The sequence below is a fragment of the Protopterus annectens genome, chromosome 1.part2 (assembly GCF_019279795.1).
Source record: "Protopterus annectens isolate FY-2018-M chromosome 1.part2, PAN1.0, whole genome shotgun sequence".
In the NCBI taxonomy this organism is placed as follows: Eukaryota; Metazoa; Chordata; order Ceratodontiformes; family Protopteridae; genus Protopterus; species Protopterus annectens.
In genome coordinates, this window is record NC_056727.1 from 820300558 (window position 1) to 820318372 (window position 17815).

The 17815-nt window shown below is 35.4% G+C and overlaps 1 protein-coding gene across 1 annotated transcript in view; it reads right to left on the reverse strand.

Moving 5' to 3' along the window:
* RYR2 (ryanodine receptor 2) overlaps positions 1–17815 on the reverse strand; it is a 6224161-nt gene that overhangs the window by 880492 nt on the left and 5325854 nt on the right. The window contains exon 95 of the mRNA XM_044059048.1: positions 7407–7537. Coding sequence (XP_043914983.1) covers positions 7407–7537 — 131 coding nt within the window. The remainder of the gene's footprint in view (positions 1–7406; positions 7538–17815) is intronic.

Here is a 17815-nt window from a genome sequence, read left to right on the forward strand (position 1 = left end):
TATTATTGTTTTAACAGTCTTGCTGGTACAAAACATCAACAAACTCTGATATATTTGATAGATAACATAAACATTTTCAGTTTCACTTTATACATACACATTAATTAATCTACTCTCCATTAAAAAGATGTAGTCAGTTTTATCAGCTCAGCATCCAGAACTGAACATGTAGCATTCATAACGTTATATCATAAAAATACTTATGCTATATTAATAACATTCACAGAACATTTCTCTAATTTTAAACTAATCAATTAATTCATTTTAAACGTAAGTTTAGTATATGTCACCATATTTTAACATTGTACTATGTTCTACAACTGTTTTACATCTATGTTTTATTCTTGTCTTGCGTCCTCAGCTGGACTAATGTCTATATTTAAATGCTATGTTTTTTAACTGTATAATGCAAGTAATACTTAATGTAGAGCTTTTCTTCCCGGGCCTCTGCTGAAAACGGACCTGTGTTCAGTCGGACTCTCCCGGTTAACAAATGTAAATAAATAATAAATAAATTATTTATTTTTCAATTTTACTTCAATAACATGGTACAACATTTTCTTTGATAATTTTTCAAAATATACATGGTGAAACTCTCGAAGTATCATTTTAAGCATGTTTTTGCTCAATTAAATGCTGTGTCTGTTATAAAAGTAGCAGTAATTATTGCACAGTAATGAAAAGTGAAGGGTATGAGCAAAGGTAATGGAAACTTAACTACTTTACTTACACACACACACACACACACACACACACACACACACACACACACACACACACACACACACACACATCATAACTCTAATAGTACTGAAATACTTCTAGGCAGTGGCTGTAAATTTGTTAATGTTGGAATTTTGTCCAGTCTTTAGTAAAATTGCAACTATTTTGCTATAAACTCTTTTCCTACTGGCTACTGAAGTGTTGAAGAGTATTTTCAAAAATCTGGTATTGACACAATCCCCCACTCAGATATCAGTAAAAAACTCTTCCCAGCTAGGGATTAACCTTTACATCACTAGATAGGTAGCTAATTGGCTCATCGGCAGAACACATACTGTCAAAGTTGGTGATTCCAGCTTTACTAGTACACCCTGTCACTAGTGGCATACCACAAGGATCTGTGCTGGGCCCTTTACTTTTTGAATTCTATTTCTTGGAAGTCCAGGGTAAAGTAGATGGTCTTTGGCTTACCAGGTTTGCTGATGATTGCAAATTGGGTGCAATCATTGAATCCCCTAAAGATGTTAACATATTACAGCAGGAGCTATCACAGACAAATGACTGGTGCCAAAGCCAAGGTCTAAAAGAAGTGCATTATTATCCCCTTTGGCAAAGTGGAATTCCCTACTAATTACAGTATTAACAACAACACCCCCAAGATCAAATCTAGTGGTGTGAGATCTGGGAACACAGGTAGACAGCAATCTGAACTTCAACCACCAAGTTTCCACAGTGGTAAGGAAAGCTTTCTATGTTGTGCATCTCATAAGTAGGACATCGCATCCAGGTCTAAGGATGTTATAACTCCACTGCACTCGACCCTCATCATTAATAGAGTACAATGCTCCCTTTTGTATGTGCCTCACCAGGCAACAGCTGGAGAGATCACAAAGGTTTCTTAACAAGAAAATACAGGGCCTCCAAACCATGATGTACGTTGGTAGACTGAAAGCCTTGTCACTGTACTCTGTATCATATAGGCTGCTGAGAGGTGACTTGTGCCTGGCATACAGGGCAGTCTTAGACCCTTCCCTGATGGAAATGCTTCACATCTTCAAGTCAAATGCACAAGAGTCACTCCCTGTAGGGATCTTAACCTAGCCTGTGACATTAGCAGAACATGCTGGAGAGACAGATATATCTCCCAGACACTGCCACTCCTTTGGAACAAATTTCCAATTTATTTGAAGCAGAGCTCCTTACCAACCCTAATCAAGCTCAACCTAGACAAATGGATGAGAAACCACAAATTCACCCCAGGTTTGGCACCCACACCCCTGCAAATTAAATTCCTCTAACAAGGATAATTGGGGCAACTTGGGATTAACATTATACACTTACTCTGCTACTTACATCCATCTAACCAAGGATAATTAGGGTAACTCAGGAATTAACATGGCTAAGCTTGTTAAGGGCACTACGGCCAATAGCCTAGTAACCTCTTATGAACTTATGAACTTATAAAAGAGAACTGCTAGTACCTGCCTTTCAAAAAAGGAAGCTTGGTAGGAGATACCAATACTTAGAAGAATACCAGATGCATATTTAAGAGTTGCACAGTGATGGATACCTTGGGTTTTAACAGTTTTGCTAACAGTGGCAGTGAGCTACCAAAGAAGCAGGAACAGGAGCAGGGCCAGTAGGAATGAATTGATAAGGATGTGCAGCTGTATACATGTCTAACAGATCACATCTACTAGTGGTGGAGAGAAAACACCGAATGACACTGGGCTGCAGCTGCAGGGGGCTAGGTGTTGTAGGCACTGGTCTGAAAATACAGGGGAGTTAGGTATTGTAAAAGTGGTCATCATCTTTTTGCGGACTATATGTGAACTGTATAGCTCATTTGGTTGTGGCAGATATAGTCCATAGCATAAAGCAACAGTACAGTGTTTTCAGTATTTGGACAACCAGTATCATCAAAACCAATGAAACCTATTTCAACTGCAAATGAGAAAAAAATGAAAAACAAAACAGATGGAAAAAGGAAACAAAACACGTTTCCTTTTGCAGTCGTACATCAAAAAGTTATTTGTTTGAACAGAGGCAGTATTACAGAAAGGGTGTTTCTAAGGTAAGCTTAGGGGATTTGTTAGGGTTATAATGCACTAATAAGGTGTGCAGGGTGGTCACCCTGCACACCTTAGTAATGTGTGCTAAACCAAACCTTAACCCTAATCCTACACCTTACCTTAGAGAAACCGTAAACACTTGTGTCTGCCTTAGTAATGCATGATATTCCCTAACTGTAACCCTAACTAATTTTAGAGTTCATTATATACACATATAAGTGTCAATATGTTTATGCCATCCTATTAAATAAATATCATTAAATAACAACACTTCATCAAGGCACAATATCCTTGTGAGAGCATTAGGATTACCAGCAATAGTACTAACCTAGGACTAAAGAGAGAACACAGTTAAATGAACAGTATATGCTTGATATTGAAAAGCCAGAAAAACATTTTAACAAACGCTACAAACACTATACCTAAACATTCACTCAGTCTTTCTCCAATTGCCTTTTTAATCCACTGCAGGGTCACAAGGAACCACTGCCAATATTGGCATTCTGCGGGCACACCCTCACAATATACAAATGCACACTCACTGCCACACAGCATACATACAAGTGCACACACGCATGCTTGTGTGCTCCTACAGGCAATTTGGAGACATGCCAATCCATCTACAGCACATCTATGGGATATGGCAGGAGCCATATCACTTGTTGAAAATCCAGGTGGACATACAAAACACATGCCCTCTTCTCAAAGTACACACCCCAGTAAAAAACTGAACTGCAGAACCAAGCTCTTTAAGACAGTTCACCATGAATTAAAAATGTTTTTGAAAGTGTTTAAATAACCCAGCCTTTAGTTCTGTCAAAGCTATCTGATTCAATAAGCATTTATCTCCTTTGCACTAATATCACAGATTCTGCCATCTTTGGAACAATTTTCCAGCACTAACACTGCAAAAATGAATATCCACACCATGCCTTCAGCCCTTACATGCATTCCTGCAGTCCATCCATCCACAATCCCTTGTTCCCATTTTTGTACATAGGATCAAAGTGTCATTTCAACAGTGACAATCATCTAGAGTCAAGGTTTACACCATCAGGTGGCTAGTCTTGGAGCAGTTCTTCTACACCACACGCTTGCATGCCCACTCAAAGCTATGGTCAATTTAAACTGTCCACTTCCTCTAGTGAATGTATTTAAAACATGGAAGGAAATCAGACACCTGAAAGAAACTCATGTAAACACAGGCAGGACATGTAGACTCCTAACAGAAGGCATCCCAGCCGAGAATTGAATGGGGGAACCTCTTACTGTGAGGCATCAACACTTTTTGCTGCACCACTGCACATTCCTGCAGTCTTAATACTCCCCCCCCCCCAATAACTGTAGCAATTCCAGATGCATAACCATGGTCTCCAGACCTCATAATTGTGCATCTGTAAATGCATCAATGAAAGATATGCATACCATAAGTCTTTTTTAGAGGAATACTTAAAATTTACCTTGCGGTCTTCTCTAAATATGACACAATTACCATTTTCTTTGTAAACATCAGTTACAGTCAGAAACATGTTTCACTGCACAAATCACATACTGCAGACTTTCCTGCAGAAGTAGTCAAAACAACATTCACGACCCTTTCTTTTAAAGGTAAATCCACTTCATAACACATGCTCTCAAAAAATAATTTCAGCTGCTCCTCTAGGCCTAAGAACTGTGCAGAAGTCTGACATTATGATTATACCAGCCAATCAGCTGGTGGGTGATATCAGATGTCCACGCAGCTCAGGTATCAATGATATCAGATGTCCACGCAGCTCAGGTATCAATCAGCTGAGTTCTAGTCAAACAATTCTCATGGAAAATGGTAAACAGACATAAATATCACAAGCTCAGAATCAATGGCTGATCAAGGAATAACCTGTTCTGAAGGGAAACACCTTCATTAACAGTATCCCCTGAAAAGCACTGTGCACTAGTAACAGTAGGAAGAATAGAGACTGACCGAGTTTGAAAGAAATGTAGAAGCAAGAAATGTATCATTCCACTATGTTTCTGTCCTTCTCCTCAACACGAAGTAGATTTCTCCATTACAGCGAGTCTAGGCAACCACTAGCACCTCTTTCATTAAAAGAAGAAAGCACGTTCATTTTCATTCTGCATTTGTGTGCAGCAGTGCCATAATTCACATTTTCATTATACTTAGGAGCTCTGGCGAGGATTCATTTGTCATTTCAGGGATCCTATTCTCTATATTTCTTTACTTAAACTAGTACATTTTTGTGCTTGTGTTTGCATAAATTAGATCTTTATGTATTTACTGATTCATTTGATCACAACTATATACCCAAAGTGTACCTGGTCAATAAATTGGCTATACTAAGTGGGTACAGATATATGTCTGAGGGTGGTAATGGTTTGCATTTTTTACTTTGTTATAAAGATTATCATGTGTTCTCTTGATTAAATACTGACAGGGTACAGTAATATGAACAGAAAATGACAAGCACACTGACATAGCAAAATAAGGTGGAGCTGGTCCTTTAAAATGTTCTATGTGAAAATAGAACCACGTCAAACGCACTTGTTCTCATCGGTCATGACTCCCTTGAAATATGCTTTCATTATTTTTACCACAATGGCAGCCTTTGCTTATTTATGCTAAATAGTTTAGAACCACAGTTTAGAAACCCCACACATAGCTAAAACTGCACCCAAGTAAGGAGGCCCATTCATAAGCAAAGCTAATCCTTTTGGAGATACTCTCTATATAACTGTATGACAGTAAAGGAGTATTACCCACCTGACCTGTTAACTTCCACTGCATTACATTCCCAAAGCATGTGTTTTAGCCACCTAATGTATATCACATGGCATTATATATCTTATATATACCATTTTAATATTTTGGTACTAACATTATACTTCACCTTTTTTAGAGTTTCCATTCTTCCATTGATTTGCTTTACTTTCCTCTCCATAAATTCCATTTATGTCTATTTTCCTTCTTATTATCAACATTTTAGTATACAGTCAGGATGGAACCACTGAATGATATTAGCTATTTACTCACTAGCTTCATATTTATTCTAGTACATAAGCAAGTGGTCGTGATTCACCTTTATGACTAACATTTTTAAGACATATTTCTATGTTAATGCTTTTTTACTCAGTAATGAGAAAGGTAGTGCGGATCACACCAGACACTGGGGTGGGGGTGGGGGTGCTATACCGAAGCCACAACACAGAACCAATAGACGAGCTGACTATGGTGCTTGTGCAGTCCATTCCCATAACTACAGCAACACTTATTACTTCTAAATGCTTTATTTCAACTTTTGACATGGGCAGCTCAGAAACTGTTAACCAAAATTAGGAGCATTCTGTATTGCTTATTTGAACAATTATTATTATCTGCTATGATAAAACAATAGAAATAACGCAATTAGTGTCATCTGTAGTAGAAGGAAAATTGCTTAAAATGGTACATATCTCAGATCAACCCCCAAGCCCTACAAGGTAAACAGATATGTTAGATCAGTGTACTCTCTCTCTCTCTCGTTCTCTCAAGCCCTTTCCAAAGAGAAGTAAATAGGGAAAGTAGACAGAAAAGATATATTCTATTTCTCAGTCTCTGTCTCACACACACACACACACACACACACACACACACACACACACACACACACACACACACACACACACACACACACACACACACACACACTTAATGGAACTATCTAGGCAGGCTGGCTGGCTCAGGTTGACTCCCTGCCTCTTTCTCTCTCCCAGAGGAAGTATTTAGGCACAGTGAATAACTCATATCAGTTCTCAGTCTGTCCAACTGTCTATTTCTCTTTTCTTTCTCTCCATTTCTCCCAAGGCAACTGCCTAGGTAGAGTGGAAACCTCAGCTCAGCTCCCTCCCTCCCTACAAGAACAGCATCCAAGCAGGGTAGATACTTCAGATCAGTTATTCCCTGTTACCTCTTTCTCTCCCAAAGGATGCAGCCAGGGAGTGTGGATATCTCAGATTAATTCTCCTTCCCTCTCCTTTGCAAGAAAGTTGCACTCCATCACCAATGTAATCAAAACTCATTGATGATAAGATGTTTGCCTATGCTGTCATAGTAACTCAAAATCTGATTTCTTATGGAGCAGAATTCCTATGTCTATGTCATACCGAGGTGGATTTTTTAAATGGAACAGAGTTGGAATATATCTTGTTGAGCTGAAACCATTATTACCTTAAATGGTCATGGAAAAACCAGTATAAATGCTCTGAATTAGCAACAAGCCATGATTATTTCAAATTTATTTTCTACATCTGATAAAGCAGTTGAAGAAAAAGCTTTTTTGGTGACCCATATCTTTTCTTCTTGAGATCAGCATACACTGCAAACTGACATTTTTTTACAGACAACTTTTGAATTTAAAAAGTTACTGAAAAACTTGTGTCTCAGAATTATCTGAAAACTCATTGGAAATATAAGTACAAACAGTTATTTCATAATAACATGAATAAAATTAAGGTAACATAACATAATGTCAGTCACCTTTTAAACAGTCAATGCTATCACTTATATCTCAGTTTTTGAAGAGAAAGGTATTACACTATTCTCTCTCTGTATAAAAAAATGGAAGACAAACTTACTGTGTGTTAATAACAAGTCGGTCCCACTGCCCTTTGATATCATCTTCTGATGGTTGCTCAGTAATATATAGTCCATCAAATTCTAGCTTCCGTGCTACTTCTTTCTCCCGTTTGAAAATAACCAAGGGAACCTAAGGTCAGGAGACAAGCAAATATTAAATAAGGTTTGTTCTGTAACACTGTCAGAGTTGCCAATAAAAATGTCTCTTCAACAGACAGCTTTTTAGGTTTGTAATAGTTAGACATACTTGGTAATTGGGCAAAAATATTTATAACACAGTACATGTCTAGTGTGACAGTAGCTGAACTGCCTGTGCATATATTACTTCTGGCACCGTATTTAAAAAGAACATAAGTACTTTTCTCAGGAAAACTGAATTCTTCAGGAAATTTCAAGCTAATTTCTGCAAACATACCAGGCAAAGTAAATATATAAATATTGCAGTCATTTAAGTTTAGAAAGCTAAAAGTCACACGAAATACATTATAGATAGGCTCTTGGAAACTTTACCAAATATACATACAAAACTCTCAGAAGCAAAAATTGATTTGCATTGTTAATGTTGCCTGTATTGCATGCATCAGTGCTCCTCTTGTCAAAGACACACATTGTTAAAACTAACATCATTGATCTTTCTGCAGTCTTACTCATACTGTATTCATTACTCTCTATTCATCTAAATGTCTAATATTGTATCTGAAAAATGAAGTGGTTCCAAAGGTTCCAAAGATCAGTCCACCTACCCAGTCAACAAAAAAATGAATAAATAAAAGAAATAAAAACTATAGAATTACACTTTATTGTTAATGCACAGCTCAATAGGTCTTTGCACTGAAAAGCAGAATTGCTAATTAAGTTAAATTGACACTGTATTGTATTTCCAATGTTCATAAGTGTGATATGCAGAGTTTAAAAAAAAATAACTAACAAAATGCTGTAGATCAGCAAATGACAAACATTACTGTTCTCCTTTAAGTTTCAAATTAGCAAGAGACAAGTCATCTGGTGTTCCCAGGGTAAACCCCACACACCCTAATCTTATATATATATATATATATATATATATATATAGCAACTCTGCCATCACAACACCAGAGAAATGGCAATCTCGGGCTTAGTATATTTTTCACACGTGTTGGCATTTTTACTCATTCAGTTTCATTATCCTGGGATTCACACTAACTAGCCACAAAAAAATCAAACAGCTACCATTAATTCAGGTTATTATTTCAAAAATTATTAACAAAAATAATAAAAAAAAAAACAATGCCACTTCTAAATCAGCTGGACGGCAGACATTGATCTGCAATATGAAACATCAGCAGCACATAAAATAGGGTTTGGGACCAAGGGGATGCATAGGTTTCATTTCTTAAACATTACAAGGTGATTTTTATTTATCTTTATCTGGCTGGGTTTGTCCCACTAAGCTAGTAGTCTGTTTTTAAGGGAGACCCAAGGTGGGATTTGCATTACTAGGAGCAACTGGTCAGGGCAATGGGAAACTTCCCTTTCTGCGTTTGTGTAAGCAGGGGACTCTGAACATAGCAACACTTCCATCTATTTCAGGTGTAGTGGCAGCCCGGAGAAGCAGGAAGAAAATCTATTCAAATGATTGTGTGATAGCAGTGGTGGATCTGAGGCTATACATGTAGTAAAGCCTGTGGAATATCATAAGATGAGTACGGAGGTGAATAAAGAGAAACTGAAGACAAATATGTGTTTGAAACCTGCAGGATGTAGTGGTGGTGATTTGAATGCAATGAGGAAGGAAGTCGAGCCTTTATAGACAGTAGCTTATCCAGTGAGAGCAGAAACTGGCAGAGGAAGGCATTTGTCCTTTAGAGTTTCAGGAACAGGCAGAAGATTTAAAGAAAGGAAAAGCAGTTGAGCCTTTCAGGGATTTGGATGATTTCATTAAATATCAGCTGGATACAGGAACAAATGTTGGATATGTTATTACAACCTTCCAGTTGGGAGGGTTGTAGGATGATTTATTAAGGGACATGCTTTCAGCAAGTGAGCCAGAAAGTGGGAGAGCTTTATCATGGGGTACATTATGGACAAAATAAAAGAAGAAGAAGCACAGAAGATACAAGGGAAGGAACCAAACAAGAAAAAAAAAATGCGAATACAGTGAATAAAATGATCGAGAGAAAGGTGGAAATTAATTTGGACAATACCTTACCTTTGGCAGAAATGTAAATGAGGTAAGACCTTTTATTCATTTAAATAAGTACCCTTTTTGTGACATTATTTTTGAAAATGGGCATGTAATAGAACTTTTTTTGAAGAATATGCTATCCTTGGAACATGTATATCGTTAAGGTATTTAACAAAGAAGCTAAAAAATTACATATTAATTTCAGAACATATGTAGAAAATGAGACTTTAAAAAGGCATTTATAAAAAATATATAAAAATGTGTTGGACATTACTAAAGTGTATGATTACAGAGAATTATTGACTGGGGATGTGTATGGTTGTTTTGAAAATGGAAAAATGGAAAAAGAAAATGTTATATTTCTGGGGAAATCTGAACATAATGCTAAAAAATGAATGATGAAATTTTATAAGTGAAATAGTGTAGGGCATTTACAGACTGTGAACAAAATGAGACTGGAAATGAAAGAGAAATAATTCTCAAGACACACAAAGATCAGTGGAAAATACTATAAATACAAAATAGGAAAAGGAAATGGAAGCAGGTTCAGAAGTAAGTGATGATGACATTGGACATTGGTAAAAAAAAAGAATTTGACAGATAAAAGAGTAAGGGAGAGGAAAAGAAATTTTATAAAAACAAACAAGAAAGAAAAAAGAAAGGGAAGGACTGAAATAGCGTAAGTAGTGGTATAAAATATCACTACAGAAGATAAGAGGAGTGGGATGCAGAATTGTAGCTGTGGATGTTGCCAGTATAAACTATACAGTTAGGAGAATAAACATTTTAAAATGGTACAAAAAGCTTAATACTCATATTGCAGCTTTGGAAGATATTATATTTTTACTGAATGCAGATAGGTTACAAACTGAATCATTGTGGGGAGGTAATATTGTATGGAATTTAGGCAAAGAAACATGCTCTGTCATTGGGATATTATGTCAAAATTCAATTAAAATATCAGATGTGACATTGCTTATAAAGGGAAGTATCACAGTTCCAGATTTTAGATGGAAGGATAAAATGTATTGAATGATTTCTATATATGCATATGTAACAAGTAAAGAGAGAGAAAATATGCCCGCAAAAGATTTGAACTATGTAACATTAAATATGGATGTCATAATGGTCGGATATTTTTATTGTAATCTCAGGAAAAAGAATAAAACAAGTAGTGATGTAAATAAAATAAAGGATGTAATAAAGTATGCACAATTAAATATTTGCAAAATGGATAAATGAACATATAGTAGAAATGAGATGAAGACTGATATCAGGATTGCAAATTAAAGAGGAAGGAATAATAGAAGATGGCTTTTCAGATCATAAAACAATTTGGATAGAGTTATGCAAAAAAGAAAAATACATAAAAATAGGTAAAGCCATTAAAAGAATAAAAGAAAATGAATGGAATGAAAAAGGAAATATGATGGTAAGTGAATTGTGGAAAAATCATTTAAGCATGAGATATTATAATAATTAGTCAGAATAGTGGACAATATTTAAAGAAAAATATAAGAAATGTTATATAGAATGGCAACTTGATAAGAAAAAAAGGAACAAAGATAAGATATAAAAATGAAGAAGAGGCATTTATGAGTTTAGAAAACATACTTTATTAAACAACAAGAAATATATGAGAAGAATCAAAGAAAAATCAAAAGTTTATTATTCAAACAATTGTATTTTTTACAAGGTAAAATCAGAAAGTAGCTCCGTAGTTGAGGAAGATAGCAAAAGAAGATAAGACTACAATCAGCGATATGAAGGATAAGGAAGGAATAATATATAAATATTAAAAAGATATAATGAAGATAGTAGTGAATCATTATAAAAAAAGTTTGCAGACAGAAAGTTAAAGAGAAAAAAAAGAATGGAAGGTAAAAGTCCTTAAGAAAACAGATAATGAAGAATTAGAGAAAAAACATAACAGTAGGGGAAGTAGACAAAGTACTGAAATTATTAAATACAGAGTCATCAGCAGGACCTGATAGAATAGAATATTATATGCACAAGGATATTTTGGATGGCAGAAAGGATGTTTTACCAAAATGTTAAATGAATGGTTACAGAAGAGATTCCAATATACAGAATTATGAAATGGCATAATTAAATTTATATGGAAAAAGGAGACAAAGAGAATATACACAACTGGAAACCTATGGTATTGAATAATATAGATTATATGATTTTCATGAAAATTTTGCAGATAAGGATGGAGGGGAAAGTGAATAAATTAATAGGGAAGACAATATATAGCATTAATGGAAGAGGTAGCTAAGAATTATTATTGATAATAACATAATTACTAGATGATATTATAAATAGAGAGGAAAAACTAATATTTTAGTGGGAGACTTGATTAATTAATTTGATGCCATTCATAAAACAACATCATTGGATATACTTCACTCATATAATGTAAGTAAGAAAATAATAAATGTATGTATATCTGCTTTTAAAAATAATACCATAAGGGTGATGGTAAATGGACAGTTAAGTGATGAAGTAAGTATAAAGACAGAAAAAAGGCAAAGATGTCCACCGAGTAGCATATTAGTTACATTGCTGATTAATGTAGTCATAAATTACATAAATAAGTAGAACAATGTAAGTTATGTAACCAAAGAAGGTATCAAAATACCTATAATGTTACCATATGTGGATGACATCATATTGGTTACAAAATATATAAATGGCATGAAATGTGCATTTAAACATATAAGTGACTATCTGTACTTCACTGATATTTCTTTGAATAAAGAAAAAAGTAAACAGTTGGGTTTTGTAAAGCATGTAGAAGGCATAGAGTTTAATATAGAAAAAATAAGAATGCTGGGTATAGATTTTGGTAAGCAAGAAATGAAAGACAATGGGTAAAGGTAATAGATTCAGTAAGGAATATATGTAGATTTTGAAAAATGTTTCAGTTATCTTTTCAGAAAAAGTCATATTTAATAAATTCTGTTGTAATACCAAATATGGCATATGTTGCTAGTATATTTGGTTTATCATTAAACTATGAGGAAAAAAGTAAGAACTTAATATATTTTTTTTTCTTTTATTTGGGGTTCTAGACTTATCCTAGTGAAAATTGATACTTTATATGCACCTAAATGGGAAGGAGGGGATAGGTTTGATAAATTCAGTAGTGTATATGGTATCATTAAATTTGTATAAAAATTCTTAAATGGGTGAAACAGAATGATAAAATATTAGTTAACCAAATATTTAAGATAAATATAAAAAGGAATAAATGTTATTTCAGACTTATAATAGGAAAAAAGGCTTGCATGATGAGTTTACATTTTATCAAGAAAAGATAATACTATGGAAAACTAACATAAATGAGACTGAACATGACAGAAAGATATGGTATAAGAACCTTATGTATAAATACCAGATTTTCTCGGTTGCGAAATGCGCATACCAGCACAGATAGGAGTGCATGAAACAATTGAGACTGTCTTCGTAAATGTGTAGTACTGCCCAAAACGTTTGCATTTACTGTAAGGTGGTAATCAGACTCGGTATGTCTTCGGATTACCTTCGGGAACAGAAACAATGGCGAAAACCCTCTTCCTGTTTTTTGCATTACACATGCATGCTACAGTTTTCATGGCTGCTATCATACTCTCGTTTGTATTTTTTTAACTTGTAGAAGGAATTCTTCAGAGAAATCAAACATGAGCACTGAGCAATTGTTTTAGCTACACTTGTTAACTTTTAACCATTGTTGTATTCACAAATTGTCAAAAAATAAAGGTCACCAAAACCATCACTTCTGTGTCTGTATTTGCCTTCTCTGAAGGATTCCTTCCACACAGTGAATACAATCCGTTCATCACATCAACAGCAGGCATGACATTTCAAGCATGCAACACGCATGCAAAAAATAGGAAGAGGGTTTTCTCCACTGTTTCTGTTTCTGAAGGTAATCCAAAGTTATCCCCCACCAATACAGAGCCTGAATACCATCTTCCAGTGTTTCATGGCCCCATTTCTACCGAAGTAAGCAAAAATCGCAACCGTGAAAATCTGGTTGCAATAATACTTAAGTACCAAATATTATTATATGTATCCTCGGAAAAATATATAGGAAGAGAAAATCTGAGCTATTAAAACAAGAATTCAGTCATAAATATATGGCAGAATGTCAAGATTTTTTTAAGGAGACTGGTGATAAGTAAACTGTCTGTTAAAGCCAATATGCCATATAAGAAGAGGGAAGAAAGAATGTGTAATTATTGTAAAGAAATAGAGACAACAAAACATGTATTTACGAAACTTAAATGGGTAAACTATGTAAAAAATAGGTCATTTATAGTATTTTAATTATATAACAAGTGTGAATGATATTAATATGGACATGATACAATATGGTTTTACCGTAACAGAAGTAAGAAGTATGTATATGAGACTGTTAAAAAGATGTTCAATGTAAATTTGGAATCAAAGAATGAAAGAAATAAATGTTCAAAAGGAAATGGAAATTGTCTGCAATTTTAGAGAAAATAAGATTTTGGATTTAGAAGATGGAGTGGGAGCTAAAACTTAGATTACAGGATTTCTGTATAAAAGTCGCACAAAATGAGGAATGTGGAAAAGGGTTTTACTATTATACTGTATGTAATATACAAATACTGTTAATTTTGTAAATTTTGTAATGTATGTCAACAGATTTAAAATAAAAGACCCCTACTCTTTTCAGTAGGTGCCATGGGATTGTTTATATCCACCTGAGTTACCACCAACTGATGGGGTTCAGTTTAACATCTCACCTGATTGACAACATACATAGGAGAGCAGTAACACATTTATGCAACACTGCAGTGTCAACAATCCATCTGCTTGGTGTTGGAACAGAACCCACATTCTTCTGTACCAAAGGAGAGTATCCTACTTGTTGCTCCACTGGCATCAGTGATGAATGTTGGTACTGAGTAACTATAATCCTTGGTGATTTATCATAAAATCAAATACTGTATGAGGGACAGGGAACATATAAGGCAAAATGAGATACCTTCTGTAAAATGCTAGATGTGTGAGCAGTATAGAGGTAAGTAAGGCACGGAAAAGGAAGGTGGAGTTGACACAATTGACAACTTTATTATTGTGAATGAAAAATCTCCAAACAGAATGTCTCTATGCATATTCATAGTTATAAGAACAGAGTCTGTGAAAGAGAATGATAGCTGTGTGCTTCTTTCTACTGTCAAGTAGTTTCAAGCAACACCTAAAATCTTATATTTTTCTTCTGGCATGTGACTACCCCTTACTTTTTGCTATCTAATGTCACAGCTAAATTGTTTTTCTTACTGTAATTACTTTTTAACCTGTTTATTGTTTTACTGTTTTGTCTTTTTTTCTTTAATTCTTTGTTTACTTTTGAGTTTCAGTTTCTTAAAATGTATTTTTATATTTACCCTGTATAGTCTCTGGGTTCGAGCACTCAAATAAAGTTGAAGCTGAAGTCAAGCTATGTTGCAGTCTAAACAGAATGTGATATGATTCACGGGATTCAGAAGCTCAAACATAAACAGCCTTTTCAATGAGACAAGCAAAGGAACAAAGGAGAGAAATGAGTCAGCAGTCTATGATATAGAGAGGAGAGTTTACTTTGAGGAGGGTTACGATAGCAGCTTCTTTACAATGATTTGGGAAGGATCCGTAGCAAAGAGATAGGATGTAAAGAAGGCACATTGAATGACAAGCATACTCTGGGATTCAGGAAGGACATGACTATGTCTGCTGTTGTAATCCTTTCTGATTCACAGAGTGCCTTACTGGTAAGGGTTCCTGTTAGAGAGAGAGAATCAGTTCTGGAGTAGTCGTCCTGATTGCCAAACCTCAGGATAATAATACAGTCCAGGGGAATGATTTATGCTAAATAGCTATGTGTTCTCCCCTAAGAAATGCCTGAGGCATCTGATTTACACTGCCAAGTGATTCTGAGACTTGTGCAGCTGTGAAAATTTCCATGTGTCAATAAAAAATTTAACATCATCAAAAGATGGTGGTCATGCATTTACTTAAATGGAAGCAATGCAGTAAATTCAGGGAAGTTCAGTGAAGACAGAGATGGCAGTGTTTTAATGTGTGTGTGTGTGTGTGTGTGTGTGTGTGTGTGTGTGTGTGTGTGTGTGTGTGTGTGTGTGTGTGTGTGTCTGGGTGGTTGCACTGCAGGGGGGTTAGGTAAGGGAATGGAGAGAGACAGTGTGTAATTGTGTGTGTATATGTGTGTGTGTGTGTGTGTGTGTGTGTGTGTGTGTGTGTGTGTGTGTGTGTGTGTGTGTGTGTGTGTGTGTGTGTGTGTCTGGGTGGTTTCACTGCAGGGGGGTTAGGAAGGGGAATGGAGAGAGACAGTGTGGTGTGTGTGTGTGTGTGTGTGTGTGTGTGTGTGTGTGTGTGTAAGCACACAAGGGGGTGGGTGTATGAATATATGTATGTGAGTATAGGCGGCTGCCTTTGCCAACGTGATGAATGGGTTCTCAGGATAAACATTACCATTACGACTGTCTCACAGTGGTAGAGATAAAAAGTGTGATTCAGACGAATGTTAAAGCTGATCATGAGTTTTTTCTGATTGTGGTCATAGCTACTTCTGAACTGCATTTTCCCTGGTCACTTAAACTGACTTACCTGCAGTATATAATCATGCAAGCTGTAGGATTCTTTCTAAATTCTAGGGATAATCTTTACAGAGCTTTAACAGCCATAGTAAAGGCTGTCAGACCCTGGATGGATGTGGTTGGTAAGTTGCTTTATAAAAGTATGTACAGAGGACCAAGTAGCACCTTTTAGAAAATATGTCTAGAATCCAACTCTTTCCAAAAATCCATAGATGAAGCCAAGACCCTGGTAGAGTGGGCCTTGACCCCACCTGGAACAGTTTTGTTATGGTGAGTATAACAAATGGGGGGGTCTATATTAGAACCACAAAATACAAACAAACCAAACCAATAAAGCATCGAAATCCAAGGCAGTCAAGCAAGCAGATCAATGTAGTAATTGTAGTAAAAGTAATTTAATGTTTCAATTCCAGAATACGACAAAATGGGCTCAACACAAACCCAATACACAATCAATTGTTTAGCGCGCCTTCACCTAGTATTGTACAAGGCTTCATCAGAACAACGAATTAAATCCACCAGGTGTATTAAATACTCCCCTTCTTAATTAGACAATTGTTTCTTAAAGAAATCTTCCCTACCCTAAGTAACATATTTCAGTGTGTGTATATGTTCAAAAATCATGTAACTTTCAGGATTTTTTTAGTGTAATTAATTCAACATAACACTTGTTGACCAGTTACTCTTGTGTTAACATAAATAAATAAATATATAAATAAATATTTAATACATATTATTATACTGTTAAAATAGTGAATAACCCTGTTATAAAATACTATTATGGTTGTGAAACACAAAATCATAACTTGGCTTGTCGTAATTTTAGAACACTGTTAATACTGATGTAGTTGTTGAGGCCAGGTCTACCAGCACCGGTCCTTAACTGCTGTTACAACTCCCTGAATTCAACCCTAGACTCCCAATTACCACCACGAGGATCAGTAACTACCTGTTCCACCACTGAAAATTTAATATTCATGTTCTTACATACTAAAAAGTGCTTATAAAAGGCATTAGATTCCTTACATTTGGTAATCTCATAGAAATGTTTGTAAATCCTCTTCCTCAGGGTACGTATAGTTTTTCCAATATAGAAACTGTTGCAAACTCCACAAATTCCTATATATATTAACCCTTTTGTACCACAATTATAATGTTTGGAAGCTACCATCCTAATACCTCTGGAGGGAATCCATATTTCATTATCTTCTGAAATATACTCACATTGATGGCAGGCACCACATTTAAATGTGCCTCTTCTTGACCTAACAACCTTCTCTGTGTTCTCATTTTTCTTTTCAAACATATCCTTCAAATTCATACCTCTCCTTCTCACAAAAGAAGTGTGTTCTGGAATGTGTACCCCCTGTATCCTCATTCACTTTCAAAATAAGCCAATATTTGTTGATAATATCCTATACTTTATATGATGTGGTAGAAAAAGTGTGGTAAAGGCCACACCATATTCAGTTCTTCCATCACGGTGTGTCATCTCATCTGTGAACTCTAAACCTAGTAGTGGAAAAAACTTACTGTCCCTATTCTTAATAACTTCTTCAGCTAAGGTGTCAATCATAGATTTGGGGTAACCTCTTTCTAAAAAAAGGGAAAT